This window comes from Plectropomus leopardus, chromosome 11, assembly GCF_008729295.1.
Source record: "Plectropomus leopardus isolate mb chromosome 11, YSFRI_Pleo_2.0, whole genome shotgun sequence".
In the NCBI taxonomy this organism is placed as follows: domain Eukaryota; kingdom Metazoa; phylum Chordata; class Actinopteri; order Perciformes; family Serranidae; genus Plectropomus; species Plectropomus leopardus.
The window spans coordinates 14122869-14146212 of record NC_056473.1 but is presented as its reverse complement, the minus strand read 5'-3'; the positions used below and the strand labels follow the sequence as shown (position 1 = coordinate 14146212).

Genomic DNA, 23344 nt, shown 5'->3' with positions numbered 1-23344 from the left:
ATCATTTCGACCAAAAATAAGTTAGCTCAGTACCTCGACAAACTACAGGGTTTTTTTGACCTAAGTAGAGTGGAAAGAGGGGAAGTCACAGGTGCAAATGGCGTCACACAATTGGGGTACAGCACACGCACAGTGAAAGCAGGTCTGCAGTTGCCGGGCCTTACTGGCTGATTGCCCGGGAACTGCAGACCAGATTTCACTGTGCATGGGCTGTACCCCAATTGTGTGACATCATTTGCGCCCATGACTTCCCCTCTTCCACCCTCATTGAATGCAAATGGTGGCAACACCAGTGGGCATAAGCAAAGTGAAAGGCGCACGCACCCAAAAAACTTTTCAGGTGATGGATCAAAAATAAATAAATGACGGCAAGAATCAAACAGAAGATCTGCACACTGTATTAAAAGCTCTAGGTAAATCTGAATTGTGCAATGTTTGAATCTAACATAGATCTTCATTGAGCATTTTCAAATTCTTTTTTGAAAAGTTTAAAAATACTTGATGAAGCTCTCTATTGGATAGAGTCGTTGCACAATTAAAATTTAATTGAAACTGATGGAAATGCAGGCTGGTTCACTAGATAACTGCAAGGTTCCCCGAGTCCTGAACGGAACCAGAGTAAGACCTAGAGCTAATTTGGTGGAAAATGGGTATCAAAGTGAGTCATACATGATGATTGAGAGAGGGATTACTTTAACTTGAGTATTTTTATAGTATGTTACCAAGCGCAGAATACAGAGTTACATTACAATGATGGTGTATGCATTTGTAAGACTAAAGTGTGAACATTTGTTGTAGTGAGACCTGCAGCATCTTTCCTTGACCAAAAGAGGGCACCGACTCTTTCAAGCAAGAACGTATTCTGTATATGCATTAATCTGTTAAAAGTTAAAAAGAGATCATGCAATATTATATTAAATTGCAGGTACTAAATGCACAAGTAAAATCACTTTCTGATGTCAAGTTTCTCCCTTATTTTGTGCAGGATGGTTGGTACAGAACACTAATATGAAGGCTGCTTGTCGTACTGTGTGTGTGTGTGTGTGTGTGTGTGTGTGTGTGTGTGTGTTCGTTCCTGTCTTAGGGCCTGTGTGCGTCTGTGTCTGTGTGTGTGTGTGTGTGTGTGTGTTGACACAGTCTCTGGCAGTTTATCAAATTAGAGGGCTACACATTTTTTTCTTTACAGCCTCTCCATAGAGGTGAATAGTCGCTTTATGGCTGTCAGGACTCGCTCACTATATATAAATGTGTATATGTGTGGATGTATGAGTGATGTATGAGAGGATGCAGTGATAGCTCTGGAGAGCGGATCTGGACTAAACGGATGAGTATCATCATTGTTTGATTATCTTTAAGAGACTATTGAAGTTTTGCAGGGTTGTAGGAAATTATTCAAGTGGCCTCTGGGGGCATTGGGAAGCTGTAATCTTACTCTGAACTTCCAAGTGTGCAGGAATTCCTCTCAGTGACATTGATGCAAAGACATATGTACACACTAATGACAGTTGCAGAGGAATCTAGTCAAGTTACATTTACATTTCAGCCTGAAGGCACAAAAAAAGGATTTGACTACCAGCAATTGAGACTCATTAAAACTGTCAGTTATATTTTGCAGAATAGGAAATAGAAACCTAAACCCTTTGAAATTAGACTGACATCACTTTTCTTGTGCTGCATTCAGACGCCTTTCACAAGTATTTAAAACCTTTGAACCATGAAGAGACAGAGAACCCAAGGAGTGATGTGTTTTTTTTATAAGCCAACCCAGAAGCTAACATCACTCTGGTTCCCTCGTCAAAAAGCCTATGGGATTTTTCCACTGGATTTTGGATCATTGCAGAAAATAAGCTCTGTGGTAAACAAACATTTATGATACTTACATGTTTTGTTCAGCAAGATAATCTTCACAAATGAACACCACTTTTAGGATTTTTGAAGCCTAAATGTCGTTGCCAGAAGTAGAAAGCTATTTCTAGGCTATAAAGTAACTACACTACGGTTGTGAGTGGGGTATTTGCTGATGCATTGGCCTTGGTTAACAAAGAAACCAAAAATGGAAAAAAATAAGTCGTTAATGAATTGAGGTCATAGGAATCTGTGTTTAACAACAGCAAAACTACATCAAAACATCCATTAACAAACTCCCACACAACTCCTGCAGTATAATTCAAGTCCCATTTAATAAATCATATGCTCTGTGCTTCCCAAACACATATATTTTCACTAAAACATCAAAACTACACAGAAAGTGAAACTTATCTATGCTTTCTTTAAAGCCAGACCCCTTTTACAAAAACAGTCATTTTACCTCACTGAACACGGGAGCTGCTGGTCCAGCAGCTTTGTCTTGTTGTGTGACTTGTAAATCCAAACTAACATTTAAAATTACAATGTCACACAGTTACACAAACAAACTAACCGATCGAGGCAACAGTGGTCAAGCAGCTCCCTTGTTTGTAAAGGTAAACTTATTACTTTTGTCGGAGGAGTCTGGCTTTAAAGAGAGCATAGATAAATATGTTCAATTTTAAACAGTAAGGTTTTAGTGAAAATACTTGTGTTTAGGAAGTTCTGAGCATACAATTATGTAGTTGAGACTTGGATTATACTGCACCAGTTGTGTGAGACTTTGTAAATGGATGTTTCGATATACTGCAGTTCTCCTTTTGTGAAACGTGGTTCCCAATTACTTCAATTCCCCAAGAATCTTCTCAATTTTTGGATTCTTTGTTCATCGTAGAGGCAAGCATGAAAAATAAATTAAATATAAGTGTGTGTAAATGACATACAAATTGTCATTTTGGGTGTTGAATTAGTTCTTTAATGAAACGTTGTCCGCACCGTGAGAAATGTAGGTGCAGTTTTGTATAAAGCACCATCAGTGTCAGTAAACTTTGCAGAGTTTATGAGTCATAAAAACAGTAAATAGTTCCTTGTTTTTCAGGAAATCTGTTGGAGAAAGTGAGCAAGAGGGGTTGAGGAAGAAGGAAAGAAAGCAGAGAAAGTAACACAGAGAGACATTTACTGAACCCGTTCACCTTATTATCCATCATCAGACTGAAGAGTAAGACCACTTTCTCACTCTCTTGCTCACTCTTCATCCTTGGAAACTTCGTGAAGGAAGATTTCCTGTATTTTTATCCATTTATTTGGGCACGGAGCTAACTTTGGCCATAGTGCACACATTTTAACTAGCTCTCATAGGTGCATATATATTATTTGATTGCAGGCAGTGTTATAAGTTAAATGTTACAGCACTACATACTTTAAAAAGACCTTTTCACCTCTGTTTCCTCTCTGTTTCTGTCTCCTTGTAAGCTGACTGTGACTTGAAGTGGACAAGGACTTGTTTGTCAAAATCTAAGATGGCCATCAATGATAGTGTGCCCATTGAATCAGTGAAGACAGGGCGCTTCACAGAGCATACCAATTTTTTTTAGAAACGCATTACATAATTTCAAGTGTTCAAAAAAATAGATTTTTGGATGCTGGTGAGAGGTGGTGAGAGAGAGGAGATGAGGAGAAGGGGGAGAGGTGGTTACTGGTTTTTCAGTGAACACTACCTCCTTATCCCCGCAGCACAGACTGACTTCTCATGTGCTGCTGCATGATGGGATAGAGAGCCGCTCCGCATTTTCTTGACAGGTTGCCAGACTCACATCAGCCACACCGGGCAGTCTGGCAACGAGCAGCGGCGCTCTGATGCTGGGAATGGCTCCATGGGAAGCAAAGGGAACTGTGGGATTATGGAAATCTATGTGAGGCTTGTTTCATACCTCAGCTGTCTGTGTGGTTCCTGTGTGAGACAGCAGGGTGTGATAAATAACTTTGCCTAATGAAATAAATAGTCTGTGTGTGTTTCATGCCTTAATGACAAAAATATGATCCTCATTTAATGATATATGTGCATTTGCATGTTTCCGTAGACCAGGTATATAGCAGACACTTGTGTGTAGACTGTTTAGGCTTACAATAAGTAAGGTAGGTACAGTTTGGAAGTATTTTGCTTGAGAATTTCTGTTTTCTGCTAAAGTACATAATACTTCTACTCCAGTACATTTCAGAAGTTAATAAAGTACTTTTCAATTTTTTAAAATTAATTTTAAATACACAAAAAATAAGCAAGAAAAATAAACTAAAAGAAAAGTAAACAAACAAATAAACAAAAAACATGGAAATTACTTCAAGAAAGTGCTGAAGAACAATAGATTTTTATTGTTGTCATTTTTTCTGTAATGTAATTTAAAATATATAATCAAGAGGATAATAAATATAGTTTCATTGATATTTTTCCCCATTTTTGATAATATTTAATAATCTCCCAATGCTAATTTTCAAATAACTTTTTTTTATTATTTTTTTGTGGTTTGCAGGACATCTTTTGCCAGGCTGCTTATTATGTTTTTTTCCATGTTTTTGAAAAAAATCAAACCAATTTCCTCAGGTTTCAGAGGTTTAAATGCTAATAAAAGGCATCTGAAAACTATGTTGATCCAAGTGTTCAGGGATTAACTGTGTAGATATTTTCTGTGTTGGCTGTCACAGCAGTCAAAAAGTCTTCAATGCACAGCAGGAGGATTTTTTGACTGGTTACTTGGTTGACGCAGCAGAATTGTTTTTTGGACTCACTCCATGTGAGGTACTAAGCATCTGACAGGTTTGGGTTTGCAAGTTAGACCTTTGTAGGAATAAGTTACAGTGTATGTATTAGCTTTTTTTAATGTTTTTTTGTGTTATGTAATTTTTAATGCTTCACTTTTGTCACAACTAACCCCAAGTGGTGCTACAGCTTTCCCCAGTAGTGGGGCAAGTTGTAACAATACACCTCATTGCATTTGACATCACATAATGACCACTGTGATACAGTAGGAGAAGTTGAAAAACAAACGGTTATTTGTATTTGAGAAATAAGGGTACCTTGTGCCAATATTTGAGAGCTCTAACACAAAAATACAGCAAGTTCTAGGTGCTGATACCAAGTGTTAATATCATCTCATGTTTCCCCTATTGGTGACCTACAAAGCCTCCTTTGATGTTAATAATTTTATCCTGCCATTCACTTGTAATAGAGTATTTCTACGCTGTTGTATAACTACTTTTACTGAAGTAAAGGACCTGAATACTTTCAGCACAGATCTAGTATCTGTGCGTGCAGTTCACCACTGTGGCCGGTGGATGGCAGTGATGACGCGGCTTTAAAAAAATACACTGGATGTAAAAAAAACAAAAAGGTGAAGAAAAAGGAGGAAGCTAGCAGTAGCAGCTAAACACTGGCGGTGACCGGACATGAACTTTAGCATGTAGTTAGCCAACTTTACTGGGAGTAAAAACAGGAAAACCCAGGCGGCAGCAGCGTCCCTCCAGTCCGGTTCAGTCAGAGGAAATGAGGAAGTGAACAGCTGACTACTTCCAGTTGTTTTCCGCCGGTAAGTCCCGTTGTTTTTTTAAAACACGATGTGCGGTGTCCTCTCGGCGTGTCTTTGAGTCCGGTGATAGCGGAAAGTTGGATTCTTGCTGCAGTTGTCGGTGGAAAAGGACAAAAGCAGGCAAGATTTTAAACATTGTGTACCTCAGCTGTAGGTAACCGGAGTGCTGTGTAGTGAAGAGGCCGACGCTTTGATTTATTTATGTGTGTTTTGTGCGGTTTGTTTCTCCACGGGAGCCGCGTTTCACTACTAAACCGCCAGCTGGCTCATTCATTGTGTTTACTTGTGATTTGAGACGCAGGTTTGGGCTCCAAAACAGGTTGCTGGACACCAGCAATGTGTGCTGCTCTTACAGTTTATTAACCTCCATGAGAGAGCAGGGGACCTACCAACTCAAAGCTATTTATGCTTACTTTGCCGCTTTCTGGATTGACATGGCTAGGGTTGTGTTTGTGTAGCTGCTGACTGTTGGATTATGTGTGTCTGTAAACTGCCATGGGTACTAAATATTGACAGTGTAGTCTCAGCACCTGGAACCAACATCAGTAGTTTGGACACAAAAACTAGTAAATAAACACAAAAATCAGCGCAATGCCCCAAGTCTCAAAGTGACATTTTAAAAGTGATTGTTTAGTCCAACCAAAAGTTCAAAATCTCCCAAATGTTAACTTTATGTTTAACAATCAAAAGTGAGAAATCCTCCCAACTGAGAAAACTGAACAGTGAAATCTACATTTTGCCTATAAAAATGGCTTCAACAATCAGCTTTAAACGAAATTGCTGATTATTTTTTTGTGTATCGACTGATTTTTTTCATTTCATTTAAGTAGAGATGATCTAAAAAAAGGCACAGTGCTTGTGGATGGTATTAAGAGAAAACAGAGAATATAGAATATAGAATAATGAAACTTACTTTGCAAAATAAAACCAAGACATACTTAAAACAATAAAACTGTTTAAGAGGGATTATGTTATAAAAGAGAAACAGTTATACGGTATCAACAAGAACATCATTAAACATGGCAGAAAAAAAATATCACAAAGTGGTAGAACAGTTCCTACAATCATATAGCTGAGAAACTTTTTCATGTGAGTCATGCTGACGAGGATTAAATAAAGAATACCTGTTATTAAATGGTATTATCACTGTGGCTTTTAGTATTCACTCAAACAACAAACAAACAACAACAAAAACAGTGCAGACTAAATAACGCTAAATAGAAGAAACCATTAAAAAGTAGTCACTGGTTAAAATAAATTGTTTAAATTTTAAGCCACATGTGCTGTGGCTTACTTTTGTCTGATTTCCTAAACCCAACAAGCAAACGAAACTAGAAGAAAGTATTGATTTTCCTGATGTTTAAGTGGAAATTCAAACTTAGACTAGGTATATAGTCTTAATGTAGGAAAACAGTCAAAATTGAGCCTATTTAAATCTATAAAGTCAAAATTGTCCAAAAAAATTTGCATTTTTATAATAGTAATTTGAAATCGCTAGATAATTTTCAACAACTAAATATTTAAATGCCACTGAAATATATGGCACTTTGTACTATGCATTACAAACATTACATAACCCTGCAATACATAACAACAGCTCACTAAATACAAGTTAAAAATATTTGTTTAAAACAATATTCTTTAGGAAAGTAAATCTTGAGGAAATGAGCCTTATCATTACAACAGCAATTTTAACTGGTTGAACACAATCGCATAAAATGATGATTTTAATATTAAGTTTTACTGACTAGTATTTCTGTTGACGACAAGCCAAGGGAGCAACTTTTAAAGGAATGCTTCGCCCTTAAATTAACCATTTGCTTATCAATTAGTCCTGCTGTGCTACCTTGTGTTTGTAAAGAAAACTTTGTTCTCACACGCCCCCTCTGTAAACAGCAAACAAATGTATTTATAAGATGATTCTGGGCCATGTTTAACAACAGCAAACTTTATTAAAACACCACAAACTATCCAGTTGTATACTGTATCCAAACACATGCATTTTAGCTAAAACTGCACTATTTTAAAACTGAAAGTGAAACTTATCTATACTCTTCAAAGCCAGACTCCAGTACTCATGCTAATGTTTCTAATTATAGTTTGCCTCTGTTGAGTGAGGTCCCCAATCAATCACTAAATCATTATGTTTGCCCATTTCCGTGGAGGTGTGGGTGATAGTTTTCTTCATGAATTTTAAGTAACACAGCGTGACAAATAGATTTACCAATGTTAATTTTGTGGTTCAGGTGTTCCTGTGATGTAATGTAATGTGATCAGTGCATTCAAACCCTTACAGTAGGTACTGCTGGTAATTTTGTGAATAATATATTTTAACCAATTTGATTTCTACTTTTCCTCTTACTTCTCATTCGCAACTTGTACATATCATGTTATGATATTAGAACTTGTCACCTTTGCACTATTTTTTAATAGCATAAAGCCCATCTCCTTTATATGTGTGTTTATGTTCCAGTCTATCCTGTTTATCATCTGTTTTGTTGCTGCTGCATCTTCGTACTATCTGCTGCTGCAGCAGCCCATATTCTCCTGAGGGACCCATTATAGTTTAATTTTATTGTTACCCTGAAAGCTGTGTACCTTGCACAAGTTATTAATCAGTAGCTTAGAAGCGAGAGAATAAAGTCATGTATCTTTCCAAATTCTATAAATCATCTTGTAAACCCAGCAGAGGTCTTATCTCTTATAGTAAGAATTGTTTGCGTTGATGAGTTAGAAATAATGGGTCTATTTTGCAGGGCCTGGGGTACACAGGCGAGCTTATTATGGCCTCTGTTTTCAGTAACAACGGCAGTTTGTATTTGCAAACAAAGCTAATTTCTCGAGTACCCAGTGCAAAATGAATTTACAAGCTTGTAGGTGCTTCTTTAACTGTCGTTCCTCTGGTAGTTGTGTCCTGATAACATCATCACTATGTTATCTGTCCCTCGGGGGTGATACTGTTTCAGGGCTGATGTTGGTCTCCAACCCTGATAACTTTCTGAGTAGTACGTTTTTTATTGAATTTAAAAATTAACAGTTTTGTTAATGATTTAGTCTTGAACTCTGATAACAAGCCGCTCCCTTGTTCAGCATACTTGTAACCGTGTTAGAAAAGTAGTGATACCGGGTTACACGCAATGCTTGACCTTTCACAGTAAAGGTCCCAATCTCAAACATGCCATAATGCCATTTCACTTTTCTAGAAATAACTCAATTATTAGGTCAACGGACAAATTATGAGTCCCTAACCGACAGTCAAACTGTTGCAATTGTTGCACAGTATGTTGTCATAAATCTCATTTGGCATCTTATCAGGGAAATATGTTAATTGGAGTTAATGACTCTCTCCTCCCTCACCGATCAAAAATGCGACACAGCCTTCCTGCGGCAGACTGTCTCAAAGGTTAACAGCCTGTTATTATTGCCGTTTTGTTGATCTCCGACCTCTGAGATGACGTAGGTGTCTCATCCATGGCTGAGGGCCTGCAGGTGACAGCTGGGGATGTTTTTAATCAACCTCCTGATTTATTCATGAGTGATAAAGGGTTTTATTTTTTTGAGGGAAAAATTTAACTGGCCGAGGAGACAGTCTCACATGATGATTTTGTCTAGTTCCTTTCCTTTTTGCCTTCCTTCTCTGTTTTGTCGTCAGTGAAAGTGAAAAGGCATTCGGTCATTTATGACTAACTGACCTTTAGAAAGAAATTACGTCTCCACCGAGACTCAGGCGCAGCTTGTTGCCCTATGATGACAGAAATATGAAAGTCACAAAACACACTGTGAGTTGAGCATTTTCAATAAAATTGTAAGAAATTGTGCAGCCCTAGTCGCCATAAAACTCCTGATGCTGCTAATAACAAAGCAATAGTTTTCAAGTTCCTAGGTTTGAGGATTACCAGCATGATTTTATACTATCTATTTAATTCCTCACATTTACAGATTTTCTTTAATGTTCAGCATTTTTCAGCTAACTCAAAAAACCCACAAAGAAATACAAACAAGTTCAGTGGTTTCTTTTTGTCCGAGATTTTTGATCTGTGCAACAGTGTCGAGCAGTCGCACGGCTTGTGTACCCGCCATGGATACTTCCAAAATGCAAAAATGAGTAATTGATGTTTTTTGGGGTTTTTGCTGCAGAGCACAATGTACCTGGAGTAAAATTATAATCACATGCAAAGTCGAATTCTCAGTGGTAGTAAATCATGTGCGAATGTGTTTTTTTTTTTTTTGTTACCCCTCTACCAGCTGAGCTTACTGCTGAAAGTTATTTTAATCAGAGAAGTTACTTAATTAAATCCCTGTCTGGAATTAAGTTTCGGGTGATTTGACACAGTGCTTTGCATGCATGTGTTTCTAACCTTCATGCAGAATGTTTCTGATAGTGTGCAGTGTCGGCTTATCCGTCCAGTAGAATAAGGGTCATGTCCTTGGCCGAGTAAAGGCAGAATAAACTAAGGCTCAGTGGTGCCTACTCACAGCAGTAAAAGATATTTATCTACGAGTTTATCTCTGTTAGTGCTCTTCGACCCCAGCCTAGCAAGAAGGACTTCCACTTTGTTTAGTGTGGCCTGTCATCGCCTCAGAGGCTAGTAACGATGAGTTATCTCTGGGAAGCATAGCTGGCCCATGGCACCCAACACCCGTGCCTTTGCTTTAGCCTTCAGTTCCTGTTTCGCCCCCCTGCAGAAGAGGACACTGTTATTTCTGGGTACCAAGGTTAGGCTGGGTCAGATGTGAGATTTAGTTATATGAGGGTATGTCCTGGCAGATAAACTAGGACACAGGAAGACCGCGTTTTCTCTTGAGCAGCCAGATCAGCTCAACAGCGCCAGTGAAAGAATGTGCTCTGAAATAAGTTCTTGCAGTTATTCAGAGATTGTATGGAGCGCGCAGTCGGCTCGTAGGCCGTCACTGTAAGGCGATATGATCCACCTATCTGCCTCTTGAGGCTTTTCCCCTCTAGTCAGCTGTTTGTTGTGTGTGGTGGACCGCGCTGGTGGTGGTGGTGGTGTTGGAAGGGGGTGTTGGATTATACACAGAAGAGACATATGAACTGGCTTTGGCTGCATCTACTGTTTGTGGACATACTACACTAGTTTCTTCTTCTGGCTTGGCTACATGTCACACCTCCCTCTTGGGATTTGGCTCAGTTTCGAGGGAATGACATAACAGCTTTGTTTCTTTATTTTGTGGTATCAGATCAGATAACGGAAAAGTGGTGACCGTGCACACACCCATCATACTGAAGCACGAGAGCTGCACAGGTCTGGAGAAATTTTGGATTGGATTTTTAGTTGGATTTTTGCCCCAAAAAAAGATCAGAAAAGTCCATCGATACTCTTTTGTTTTGGCGTGTTTCGATTTTGCAGATGAGTATTCTCGGTCATGTCATCTTTTCTCTTTAACTTAAAACTGTGAGCACATAGCAACAAGTTTTCCAGAGATTTGTTTATTTTTGCATCTGTCCTGTCTGAACGTATTGACTTAGCCTTCAAAGACCGTCCTGATCACAGGAGCTCAACATTCTGTTAAAGCTCCTCAAAATTGGTAAAGCTACAGTTACTGCACAGGAGACTTTTAGTGAAAACTGGGCTTTAGCACCTCCACATGAAAATGATGTTTCTGCACTTTCTCTGCACCAGTTCTTTATTTTTGATTGAGCCATTATGCCATTCTAAACTTTTATTTATTTCTCCAAATTTCTTTTTTTTTTAACCCTAACTATCAAACATGGTTAGGGTTAAAAGAAAGAAAAGGAAAAAATAGAAAATTTTAAATAAAATTTGGATATTTGATCACCAGGTCACCACTGACAACCTGAATCTGAAAATGTGCACTTAATAGTGTTGAATTATATTATATCATATGGTTACAGCATGGGCTTTGTGACAATAAGGCCACTGGGGTAAATCCACTATCTGGGAAAAACTTTGAAGGGAAAAGTTAATGGGTGAATGAGCAGCTCTTGATGTGATTTAATATATTTTAATTTTGACAACTGCAGACACAAGTGTAAAAAATCTCACTCTCATTTGAGTTCTCATTTAATAGTTAGAATAAAAATGACATCCGGACAGGATCCTTTGAGGATATGTCATAATTGGCTTCTTATGAAAAGTGAAACGCAAACCCAGAGTAATGTGATCTACCTTGATGTACATAAAGGACACAATAGAGAGACAGTCTGGCTCCTCTTAAGGCCCCATTGTCATCACAGCAACAGACAACAGCAGGCCTACATGAAGCAGACGACGCTGTCGTTCATAATAAAAGTGAGCGATGGGCTCGGCCGTCTGCCGGTGATGAGTGATGTTCAGCTGAAAGTAAAGTGTGGATCATCTCATCAACGACGAGTTGTGACCCAGACTAAAAGAACTGAATCAAAACCTTGGCACTGTGCTTATTTACTCAGCTAGATGTGACACACCCTGACATACGTTAAGAAGTAATCATGCAGTCAACAATACAATAATTATTATACATATAACTGAAGCAGTATATATATTTGTGTATATACTATAAAGATATGATAGATTAATGAAGTCACGCTCCCTCTGTCCCTCGTCAGCTCAGCCCTCTCCATGTTGACAGTTGTGTCGTCCAGTCTACTCATACACTCTTAATTTTGCATAGAGCCCATTTGAATGCTCTCAGTTTTACATGTTAATTGCTACTGGAGATAGTAAGATATTCAACTTTTTTGAAAAATTAAAAGTTCATGTGTTTTTGCAGATTAAAATGTATAACAGAGTGAAATTTAAGGATGAACAATATGGCATATGTACAGTAAATCCTTGTCTTGGATTGGCTACTCCTGCTCTGAACATACTTGTGATCAATCGTGAGAGTCGCTTTTAAAGGTTCCTCTTGCATTTCACTGTAAATTGGAGTAAGCTGCACGATAAACGGCTTATTGCTCACTCTCAACTCCTCTCCTAACTCCTCTATTGTGCGGTTGATGTTACAGCCCTGACGTTTATTTCACAAAAGGTGAATGTAGCAACACTTGCAACAACCATTCCTGTGGTTATTCAGTTGCAGTATGTTTATTGACGTTAACTTGCTTAACTTGTCAACTTGACTCTTTTGTGTCAACAGTTTTCACCTGAATATCGTTTGACCTAGTTGCTTAACCAGTTTCACTTTTCTTTTAATTCCTAGAGAAAGAAAAATGGTGCACAGATGTTGACTGAGGAGCGTCTCTGCACTGGGTCATGTTATCTGTCGGAGCCAGACCTCCTCTGTCCTGACACAGGGAGTTTTACAGCCAGGATCTAGACTTTCTACCTCGACACACGTGGAGTCCACACCTTCTGTTCTACCTCTTAGGACATCAACTGCTCTTGTTTCTACCTCAACACATAACTGTACGCACACAGCTGCATGTAGCTGTCATCAGCCAGCTCATGAACACCAACACACTCTTCACTTTATCAGCAAGTTCTCAGGTGTCAGTCAGTGTAGCACAGTTTCTTCCTGCTTTGCTGCCATAATCACTAGCTGGGGAGGAGCCACCCAAAGCAGCCATGTTTCATAGGGGTTTGTGATGTCCTGCGACGGACCAGGACCAGGGGACGGACAGGGGCGGGCTGACGGAGACGTTCCTCGGTTCGTTGTTGGCTGTGGGGATGACGAGCATGACATGGGCCAAATGGAGGCAGGCATGAAAAATGAGATGTACAGAGAAGAAGAAATGGAGGACGATGAAGATGAGTCGGTAAGTGACTAATTGTTTATTCAGGTGTAAAATTCAGGTAAAAACAGCTGGTGTACAAGGTGTGCCTTGCAAAGAAAATACATCAAAACTAGAAAATTAGACTCTATATGGATAGTACTAATAATGACTTAATAATGTAACTGTGATTTTACAGTGAACAAAGAGGATTCAGTTTTGAAGTGTTTGTCAATTTTGGGCAGTAGGAAATCAACAGGCCTTGAAGTTTTAAAGAGTTTTATTTGGAGTGGAAAAACAAATGGAGACAGAAATATACAAAGGCTGGCATGAGAACAAGCAGTAGATAAACAGCTTTAAGGCATCTGCTCTGTTACGTCCTGCAGCTATAAAAGGACTTTATGGTAGTGCTGTGTCAGCTGCTCGCTTAGCCTACGTGCTATGGTTTCCTCTCTTTGTCTCAGTGTTTTGCCAGCTAATGGTTTTATCTAAAGAGTAATTTGCATGGAGTGAACAGGTAGCTGCTGAGTTCATTCTTTAGGTGTCACCTCAACCATTGCAGTACAGCAGCAAAGACTTTCTTATTAATATAACACACACAAAACAGTTTTGTGTCATTCTGTCATGACATCTGAACCGTCTTTGTAAGTATTAACATTTTCGTAGCGTAGCTAAAAATTGGACTGAAAAAGGGCTCGTTGTCAGTGAAATCAAGAGTTTTTCCACACTCTCAATCTCAATCTCAGCTCGTCAGGCTCAGCTCTGCATTGTTTGACACAACCTTATCAGTCTAAACTGTACTTTGTGACTGACTTTATTATTAAGCTCAGCACATCCTGTCAGGCTGTCGGCATAATAATGTAGTTATATAGCACCTTAAAGAAATAATTCATCCACAAAGTAATCATTTTGATATCAGTGACCCCATGTCACAAAAAAACTGTGAACAAAGAAACCAAAAACGAGAAAAATGTTTGATGAATTGATGTCATGGGGGGCACTTTTAACAACAGCAAAACTAGACTAAATAGCATCTTAGATTTTGGATATTATATTGTCATCCATAAGTGTTGATTTTAAAGGTTGCATTACTGTAAAGTGATAGAATTTTTTTTAACTTAATTTCCAAACACATGCATTTTCACTCAAATCTTACTATTGAAAACACTTCAGCATAAACAGTGTCATGCATGGCCTGAGCATGTGCGTTAGTTTGAACTCTGCCCAATGGAAAGCACGAGCAAAGTTCAAACGCACACACTTACCCAGGTCAGCTACTTGCATGTGGAAGTGTTTTCAAATATTATGGATTTAGTGAAAATGCAAATGCAAAACAATGTGTTTAGTCAGCACTGAGGGTTCGGATAAATTTGGATTGATAAATGAAACCTGGGTTAAACTGCACAAGTTGTGTGAGAGTTTGTCAGTGGATGTTTTTATATAGCGTTGCTGTTGTTTAACATGGTCTCCCTTTACTTAAATTCATCAATTCTCCATGTGGGGGTTTTGTGTTTACTGTAGGCATGCAAATCAACCAGTGCGTCCAATACATTTTTAAAGGCCACCAAGAGTCACATTAGGATATCTGTGCTGTACTACAATCTTTACATTCCAGTGCTGTTGCACACACCCATTTTTGTGTCTTCCCTGTCCTCTTCATCAGCCACCAGAGCGACAGATTGTGGTTGGCATATGTGCCATGATGAAGAAGTCCAAATCCAAGCCCATGACTCAGATCCTGGAGCGACTTTGTAGGTTTGACTACATCAACGTGGTCATCTTTCCTGAGGAAGTGATCCTGGAGGAACCTGTAGAAAAATGGCCTCTCTGCGACTGCCTCATCTCCTTCCACTCCAAAGGTAAAAATTTTTAAACAAGTTAAAAATAGTTTGTTACATGAAGGGGGACAGTGGGAGGATGGTGGAGGGGGAGTGCTCTAGAGAGGTGTGAGAGTTTTTGTAGCTTCACTGGCTACACCAGCAGTAACTGGTAGGACTATTTGTTGTAACATGTATTGAGTCAACCATGTTTTGCTTAATCTCTTATTGCTTTCAGCTGTTCACATGTGCCTTTGGTGTTTGCATTTGCATCGTGTTTTGCCATAAATAACAAAATAACTTTATGTTTTTGGACCACATTGGAAAACAGCTCGGATAAAGTTTGAGAAAGTCCTCCTGAACCTATCTGAGGTGTTGTAAATTAGCTTTCAAACCTGGGAAAGTGAAAGAAGTGAAGTAACAGTGCAGCAGTGGTACATAAAAAATGATCACTGCTTTTTTTGACATAAGTCTTGTTTGTGCTGGCAGTCAGGAAAAACGGGAAATGAACGTTTCCCTGTTGCAGTGACGGGATTTGTGTTCTCTTGAGAAATATCTGCACCTAAAAAGCTGTACCATAATTCAACGGATTTGCCAGGTTTGTGTCAAGCTGTCTGAAAGCAACCAGCACCAGTTTATGGGAAAGAGAACTGTGGGATTGGAAATGTCTATTCAAGGCTTGTAATTAATTTTATGACCATGTGTGGTTTACAGAGGCAGAGCATGATAAACAATATCAATACACCTCACCATCTGTGTGTCCTTCATCTTAAGTGATACACTTGAGCATGTGATGCTGCACACTCATTTACATTAAGAGCTCAAAAATAGGGATCAGTTTGTTCAACATTATATTCATGCATTAAAGCAGCCAAATATAAATGGTATTTTAGATTATTTTAAACAAAATGTAAGTATATTTTTCCCTCTGACACTGATCTGTTTCTCTGTATGTATTTGAGTCAGAGTTGGTCTCATAGGACTGTTTTTCCAGTCTATTTTTAAAAGAATGAGGGTTTGTTTCTCAGACCATGGGAACAAAGTATGAGTCCTGTGTTGTTGTTATTATTGGAACATAGAAAGACTAATGTTTCCCGAAAATATTTCCTGCTGACATTGGCCAATGACATGACATGACAATTATCCAAAGCCCTTTATTAAGTAAAAAAAGATAAGGAAATGGTTTATAAAAAAACACACATTTATTGAATCTATCAATTTCTGGTTATCAAATGATATAAAATGTATTAAGTGTAAGTAAAATGTAGTAAAATGGCATGTCAAGTATTGCTCAAAAAAGTTTCAGTATGAAAATATATATGACAATATTTTGATAATTCATTAACTTAATCTCTTTTGTCCTCTTATGATTCTCTTTTTAAAAACTTAAAATCCGTTGTTTGAAAATAATATTTCAATAAGTAAGTTACATTGTCACAAAAGGCCAAAAAACCTACTGCTATGTGAAGTTTTTTAGCCTGTTTTATTTTCTGCTCAACTTGAAAACCCCTGGGCACTGAGTATTGAGAACAATGGCCTTGAAAACGTGTGATAGCCACTTATGACTTGATATGTGTCAAATCCTCCACTAGTAATTAATTATCTGTATTCAAGTAATTTTAAGTAACCTAACCTGATTTTTTGTTCAGGTTTCTTTAATAAAAATGAGAAAACTTCCTCATGTTGTATTTTCCAGCAGTAACTGTGAAAGATCTTTGTCATTTTAATTCAGATTGTGCTTTTCCCCAACATACCTGTAACATATTCAGGTGTGATTTCATTTTAGACTTTTTCAATCTTTTTGTGTGTTCTGTTGACATTTTCTTTCCCCACAATTTCAGAGGCATCACTGTGACAGTTGCTGCTCATAACTACCCAGTTCCTCCTTATAATGTTTCAGACAAACATCATTTACTGAGGCCAAAGGTGAAATGCAAGAGTTGTGTTTTTAAATATAGATCTTCACTAAAATCTGATCAAAATCTTAATTGATCTATTAAAATGAGTAAACTGCCAACAGTTTAAAGATGCTACACAGTTTAAAATCTATCGTCTGGGTGGATTAATACATTTGCAACAACCACACCAAGGGTTGATTAAATGTCATCACACAGCAGAAAGGAAAACAACTTGTATGAAAATCATTATGACTTCAGTTGTTTGTAAAAACTGGGTGAGCTTCGATTATTGAAGATGCTGTTTGAGCTGATGCAGTTTTTATTTTTTAGGTTTCCCTCTGGACAAAGCTGTGGAGTACGCCAAGCTCAGGAATCCACTGCTCATCAATGACCTCAACATGCAGTATTTCATACAGGACAGGTAAAGTGAGCGCACGCACACACACACACACACACAAAATTCATTTGTGCAAAAGGCATATATTTAAGTAGATAATGCCGTATTTGCATATTTGAACATAAAATTTCATAAAAGTTGTTGAACAAAACAATTGTCTCATTGTAAGTAATCAACCGGGGTGTTTCCCCCTTGTGTCCCCCCTGACTTTCATTGTTTCCTTTTTTTGCAAAGCAGTTAAACAAGCTCATTCTTGCAGCTGTTGGCAGCTGAGATCAGAATAATTTGGAAGTCCTTACCACCACCTTCCTCATGCTAATCACAAAACTTCATTGATATTCACTGTGTCTCTCTTTCTTGCCAAACTGCAGCAGCCGCATTCTTCTATGCAAAGCTCTTGTATGCACTTACAATTTTCTTACCCTTCCTGATCAGAGGAGCGATTATATGATAAAAATCAAAACGACAACTGCTTTTTTCACATACCTTTATTTACACCTTATTCCTGTTAAGTTGCCTGACCACTGTCATGCACACAAATACATGCACATCAGATCTGCTCACATACTGTAGCCTCCCTTGATTATAGTTTTCAAGGTAATTTACAGTGATTTTTGATTCGCTGTCAGGAGGGAAGTGTACCGGATCCTACAGGAAGAGGGCATTGAATTACCTCGTTATGCCGTGTTAAACCGAGACCCTGACAATCCTGAAGGTGAGTAAGACTTCTTGCTTTTTGAGAAAGGCACAGTGTTGCAGACTGGTATGGTTTATTTCAGACAACATTTAAGACAGCTAGTGGTCAAATGATCAATGGTTCAAATCCCAGATAAGCTGGGAGATCTAATTTGATTGAACATTCATTCATTTGTAGCATCGTGGTTATTTGTTATCTTTATTGTTGTTTCGAATGTTTAAAACATTGTTTTATGAAATGTTTAAAACAAAGTCTTCTGCTGTGCAGAGTGTAACCTGGTGGAAGGGGAGGACCATGTCGAGGTGAACGGGGAGGTGTTCCCTAAACCCTTTGTGGAGAAACCTGTGTGTGCAGAGGACCACAATGTGTACATCTATTACCCTACATCTGCTGGAGGAGGCAGCCAGAGACTCTTCAGAAAGGTAGATATCTTGCATTTATAAATCTAAATGGCTCCTTCTAAGGTAATAAAAACACAATGATTCTTATACAGTATTGAAACATTATTATGAATATTATATTACACTCTGCTAATATATCCCTCTAAATCCTGCTCACTTGACCCGTAATATGTTGAGCTACGTAAAGATTCACTGTCACTACATGTCAAAGAATGTGATTTTGATATGATTTTTCTCTCTTTTGAAAAAAACCCTTCCATGTTTTTGGGATGAGACTCAGTATTATTGTGATAATTAACAACTTACACATAGAGAAAAGGGTTGTATGCCTGCTGCAGGTTTAAACTGGTTATCTTTTTGGCAATTAGGCAGTTCAACTGTACAGTGGAACATAAGTGATATTAGGAAAATGCATAGATAAAACAAAAGTTGAGGTGAATATAAATTTTCATTTTCAAGTTTGGTTCTAAATGCCTTTCAAATTCCTTTTTTTATGTCTTTGCTGTAGATTGGGAGCCGCAGCAGTGTGTACTCCCCTGAAAGTAGTGTACGGAAGACTGGATCCTACATCTACGAGGAGTTCATGCCCACAGATGGCACTGATGTGAAGGTACTGTGCATGCTCACTAGACTATTGATAACTTGATAACATTGCTAACATGTACAACTCACTATCAAGACACTTTCTGTTTTTATGTGTCTTCTGTCTCTCTCTGTGTGTGTGTGTGTGTTATATGGTGTATTTTTTGGCATCTCAGGTTTACACAGTAGGTCCAGACTACGCCCACGCAGAGGCCCGTAAATCTCCTGCCCTGGACGGAAAGGTAGAGCGGGACAGTGAGGGAAAGGAGATCCGTTATCCTGTCATGCTGACCGCCATGGAGAAACTGGTGGCCCGCAAGGTCTGCCTGGCCTTCAAGGTAAACTGAAGTCATCACGCAGAGCAGTGATACTCAACTTACGGCCTTCGGGACAAATCTGGCCCCTGATAGTGTGCTGGGTGTTCCCCCATCCATTTTTTAATTCACAATAAAAACAAAATGATTCACACAGGGAATAGTTTGTGTACTTTTAGTATAGATAAGAGTGCATAAAGACTCATCAAAATAGAGCTTGTTTGCCAAAAACAGTGTCAGCAGAGGATATGTCACACCCGTGGCAGAGGTCCTAGCTAAGCTCCTAATGTTTTAAAAGCCAAGAAATGTTATTAAATCATAAAAATGTCCTAAAATCCTGAAAACATTCTAAAATCCTGGAAATGTCCTAAAATCCCAGAAATTCCCTAAAATCCCAGAAACATCCCCAAATCCTTGAAACATGGATGCTGTGACTGGCCCCTGTCCTGTCATTTTGCAAAAGTGGCCCCCAAGGACAGTTACTTCAGTATCTCTAATGTAGAGAATGTAATGTGAATTTCATTTTGAAAAATGCATTATTTATGCGCTGTTGGTGGTTTTCTTGTCCTTTTTCCATTGCTACCCAAGCCATTAGTCCTCAGATACTCCTCTGTGTACCTCTTTTATGTCCGGTAATCTATTTGTAGCTAACGCAAACATTGTATCAACTTGTGTTTAGTTGCACAGGACAGTAGGATCTTGTGCTATCAGCTCATTAAACCCATTTTGGAGCAGTGAGGAAACATCTTAAAACCAATTACTGTAAACACAGACAATTGTAGACATTTAATTGTGTTATATGCAAACTCAATTCAGTATTTCCTTTCACAAATATACTCGGTGAACTGGAGCTGCAGAAGCACTTTTTCTAAAGCCTATTACCATGAGAATTATTCATATCACACTGTTCTGACCAGCATAATACAGAGCTGTAATTAGCAAACATTCAAGAAATAAGGAGGATCTCTGGTCCTGACTCCATTAACATCCTTAACCACAATGAACTCTCAAACGACCACAGTATGAGGCACAGAAGAGCGATATCAATAATTTATGAGTTCTTTTTATTTTAAGTACAGTTTTTAATGTTACGACACTGTATATCTTAGAGTATTCCCAAAGGCACATTGTTTTTAAAGATCCCAAGTAGAAAATTTTCCCTCAAACAAACAAATACTTCCAGCAGCATAAAAAGCCTCATAAACCCAAAGTGGTCATACAGTTACTCATACAGTGTGCTCCTTGCTCACCAGTTTCATTTAGCTGCCGTCAAAACATGAGCAGAAATGTGATGTTTTCTTCCTGATTTAGAAAAAGAAGAGAAGTCAATGAGGTTTTTTATCACCTATAAAAAACAGTGAGAGGTGCACAAATAGGTAATATGATAATATACCACAAATAATGTATAGGCAAACATATTTTCTTGTGGTCTTTGAAAACAAGAAAAAAATCAAGTCAATCAGAGTTAAAAACCTCCTTCAATGTGAGGTTTTTTTTACTGTAATTGAGACGAGCTTTATGCTAAAACATGGACTATAACTGTGTCCTCAGGACCTTATGACTGTGTTTTCTTTGTTTAGTAATCATTTTGTTATTCTCTGTGTCTGTTAAAACAAACCAAAAGTTGTGCTTTAAAATGTTTTATTTTCCACATTGTGGTTAACATCTTTATGGAGTATGTACATGTACTTAAACTCAGTTTTGGCTGTGATTTTTAAAAAAATTTTTATTAGCAAACAGTGTGTGGGTTCGACCTGCTCAGAGCCAACGGCCACTCCTTCGTCTGTGACGTTAATGGCTTCAGCTTCGTCAAAAACTCCATGAAGTACTACGACGACTGTGCCAAAGTCCTGGGGTAAGTGACATCAGCTCAAAAACTATTTATCTTTTTTGAAACTATTTATCTCGTTAACTGTATTTTAGTTTATTTTTAGCCTCTGTTTTATTTTTCAGATATTATTAGCTGTCAGCCCATTATTGTGATTGCAATATCTCAAGAATGCCCTGATAGAATTTCTTCAAATTGTAGACAAGTTGACACTAATATTACAAAATGATAGGTATTCATTTTGATATACTGTAGTTTGTCTAATTTAGACATGCATCATCAGCAGCATCTTGATCTCGATTTAGTTCGAATTAAAGTGAAAGAACAAGCCTTGTGTTTGGCCCATTTAATGTCTCAAGTAAAATCTGACACACGGCTTTAAACTTTAAATCAACCTTTTTTTAAAAAGCTGTTGGCACTCGGGAGCCTGCAGCCTGAATGACATGTTAACCTTTGTATTTAGTCCTTTTCCTTTTGTTATGGCCACTGGCAAACCTGATTCTGTTCTGTATTTTTGTCTTTGCCTCACCAGGAACATGGTGATGAGAGAGTTAGCCCCCCAGTTCCACATCCCCTGGTCCATCCCCATGGAAGCCGAAGACATCCCCATCGTCCCAACAACCTCAGGAACCATGTACGTACTGAAAAACAAAGCTTTGGCTATATAGTGTTCATCAGTCTTGGACAGCCTGAAAAACTCATACTCAACACATAGACTGTGTATAAAGATGGATGACGCACCCCCACTTACCCCAGCTATGCATAAGTGAGGCTAAAATATCCCTTATACGGCTGCTACCATTTTGTGCTGGTGACGCCAAAACACCCATCTGACCAATCACAAGCAGCCCCAGTGAATGCGAGCACAAGGATTGGCTGTCACAGCTGTCAATCATGGCGGAAATCCCCCTTTTTGTAGAATTGAATAACTCATTAAAACCCAACTTATTAAAACAATCACTTGAACAAACATCAGGGTGATGAGAACTACCTTCAGTGTCAGAAACCGTCTTTGGAAAAAAGGTATTTGGCGCGTACTACGAGTTTTTAGTTTGGCCTATGTCCCATTCACTGACTTAAAGGGGCAGGCTTTATGACCTTTGCTGCAGCGAGCCACCAGGGGGCGATCAAGATTGAAAAGCTCCACTTTGGGGGGACTGTCATTTTGTCCATCTTGATGAATGACGTGATTGTCCTTAGACAAATTAAGTCATGGGAAAACAAGCTTCATACACTGACACTGAGTGACTCGAGATTACGGGCAGCGTTTTTTTTAGGATTGTTTGTTCTTTCTGGATGTTTGTCGAGGTGCAATGGTTAAATATCAGAGTTTCTGACGCATTTTAATTTTGTCCCGTCTGCTCCTCTACTTTATTCAGGATGGAGCTGCGCTGTGTTATTGCCATCATCCGCCATGGAGATCGCACACCAAAGCAAAAGATGAAAATGGAGGTCCGACATCCTCTGTAAGTTTTTTGGCTTCAACATTAAGATGTTTCTTCCTTTTTCAGTCAGCATATATTTCATATACTTGGTATGCTGTTGCAATGAAATTAAGGATATCATTGTAAAGTTTACATAATTTAAGCACAGGATAGGAAGATTGTTGCGGGACAAGTTAAAAGGTCTATGAGAACAAATTTACTGTCATCACAAACTGCATTGGCTCAGTTTTTTATATTTTTGGTCAGTTTAGTAGTTCATTTTACAGAAAAGTGCAGGTAGTAATAATATTACATTATACAGTATGTCAACATGAACTGCCTCCTCATCTTCTTTCTGCTGAATTTTAAGGGAATAAAAGTAATTCAAACTGCCCCAGCCTGTTTCTCTTCACCCATTTACTTTTAGAGACGAATCTAAATGTAAATACGTTTGACATTAGAGATGCTTCCCTCATCAAATGTAACTCCATGTGTTAATTCTGCTCTTTTATTCTGTTTGTCTCAATTAGATTCTTTGAGTTGTTTGAGAAGTACGGCGGCTACAAGTCAGGAAAACTGAAGCTAAAGAAGCCAAAACAGCTACAAGTGAGTGAGACTGATTGTAATCCCTCAGTTTTTTCCCACACTCTGTCTGCTCTGCCGGTTTAGTTCTGTTCATTGTGCAAATTGTGACTGAATTTTTAAGACTAATGAAAGGTTTGAGAATACAGTTATGTTTGCACACAAGCTTCATAGTTATTATCATGGATCACAAACTGTCAGTATTTTGTTGTCAAAATATTGATACTTAGCTGTCTAAATTTACTCATACACACTTCATTCATCCAGTACCATTGTTTTGTATAACACTGAAGCTGTCAGTCTTTT

General features: G+C 38.3%; 1 protein-coding gene across 7 annotated transcripts in view; it reads left to right on the top strand.

Annotated features, from left to right (window-relative positions):
• Positions 1-5253: 5253 nt before the first annotated feature.
• ppip5k1b (diphosphoinositol pentakisphosphate kinase 1b) overlaps positions 5254-23344 on the top strand; it is a 57953-nt gene continuing 39862 nt past the window's right edge. For 3 of the 7 annotated variants that reach the window (XM_042495541.1, XM_042495542.1, XM_042495540.1), the window contains exons 1-12: positions 5257-5426; positions 12588-13143; positions 14762-14957; positions 17144-17234; positions 17840-17925; positions 18175-18329; positions 18817-18918; positions 19067-19228; positions 20938-21059; positions 21565-21666; positions 22412-22498; positions 22987-23062. In XM_042495541.1, the coding sequence (XP_042351475.1) occupies positions 12973-13143; positions 14762-14957; positions 17144-17234; positions 17840-17925; positions 18175-18329; positions 18817-18918; positions 19067-19228; positions 20938-21059; positions 21565-21666; positions 22412-22498; positions 22987-23062 (1350 nt within the window). In that variant the 5' untranslated portion in view covers positions 5257-5426; positions 12588-12972. Of the gene's footprint in view, positions 5427-12587; positions 13144-14761; positions 14958-17143; positions 17235-17839; positions 17926-18174; positions 18330-18816; positions 18919-19066; positions 19229-20937; positions 21060-21564; positions 21667-22411; positions 22499-22986; positions 23063-23344 lie in introns of all 7 variants that reach the window. The other 4 variants (XM_042495545.1, XM_042495544.1, XM_042495546.1 and 1 more) reach the window with 3 other exon arrangements.